The 720-nt window shown below is 57.6% G+C and overlaps 1 protein-coding gene across 1 annotated transcript in view; it reads right to left on the reverse strand.

Moving 5' to 3' along the window:
• Positions 1-720, reverse strand: part of Myo18b (myosin XVIIIB) — a 209156-nt gene that overhangs the window by 178329 nt on the left and 30107 nt on the right. Inside the window, exons 9-10 of the mRNA XM_031337427.1 lie at positions 335-477; positions 1-8 (exon numbers count right to left, since the gene is read on the reverse strand). The exon at positions 1-8 is cut by the window's left edge and continues 102 nt beyond it. Of these exons, the coding sequence (XP_031193287.1) occupies positions 1-8; positions 335-477 (151 nt within the window). The remainder of the gene's footprint in view (positions 9-334; positions 478-720) is intronic.

Genomic DNA, 720 nt, shown 5'->3' on the forward strand with positions numbered 1-720 from the left:
CCCGGGTCCTTCTGTCTAGACTTGGTTCCTAAGGCCCTACCAAGGTGTCGTGCCCTAACACTCCCAGAGGCCTCACCAAAGGGTGACCTTGCAAACACCCAAGGTTCAGAGCCCCATGGGCAATCAGCCAAGCCATGGGCTTCTCCAGCTTCCAAGAAAGGCCAGAGCACCTCCCTCACTGAAGCCTGCACCGGGGGTGCCAGGCTTAGAGCAGAGGCCTTCGTTGGTGCTGAAGAGCCAGCTCTCCCTGATCTGGGCTGTCGCTAGGTGCTGCATGGGTACAGGGCTGGGGATGCCACACCTTAAAGAGCCTGCGCCCATCCTCAAGCCTCACCTGGAGCTGAGCGGCTGTGACTCGGCCGGTGGCATTGAAGTCCAACGACATCACCATGGCAAAGCGGGTGGCCCTACAGCTGTGGCCAGTGGACACACAGCCAAAGGCCCGGAGGACAGTGAAGGTGGCCCGGAGCTTCTCCACTGTCAGGAGACAGAGGGGAGGTGTCACTTGTGCCTTAAGGAGGTCCACCTTTCTTGAGACTCATCCTGGGCTTTGTTCCCTGAGGTGGGATCTCTAGTGAGCCCCAGCTCAACTTTGAACTACAGTCACTCCATGAGTCCCAGCAGCTGCCTCAACTCTGACTCTCAAAGTCATGGGTAGAATAAAGACTATCTGAGTGACGTGTGTGTGTGTGGGGTGTGTGTGTGTGTGTGTGTGTGTGT

The sequence above is a fragment of the Mastomys coucha genome, unplaced genomic scaffold (assembly GCF_008632895.1).
Source record: "Mastomys coucha isolate ucsf_1 unplaced genomic scaffold, UCSF_Mcou_1 pScaffold22, whole genome shotgun sequence".
NCBI lineage: Eukaryota > Metazoa > Chordata > Mammalia > Rodentia > Muridae > Mastomys > Mastomys coucha.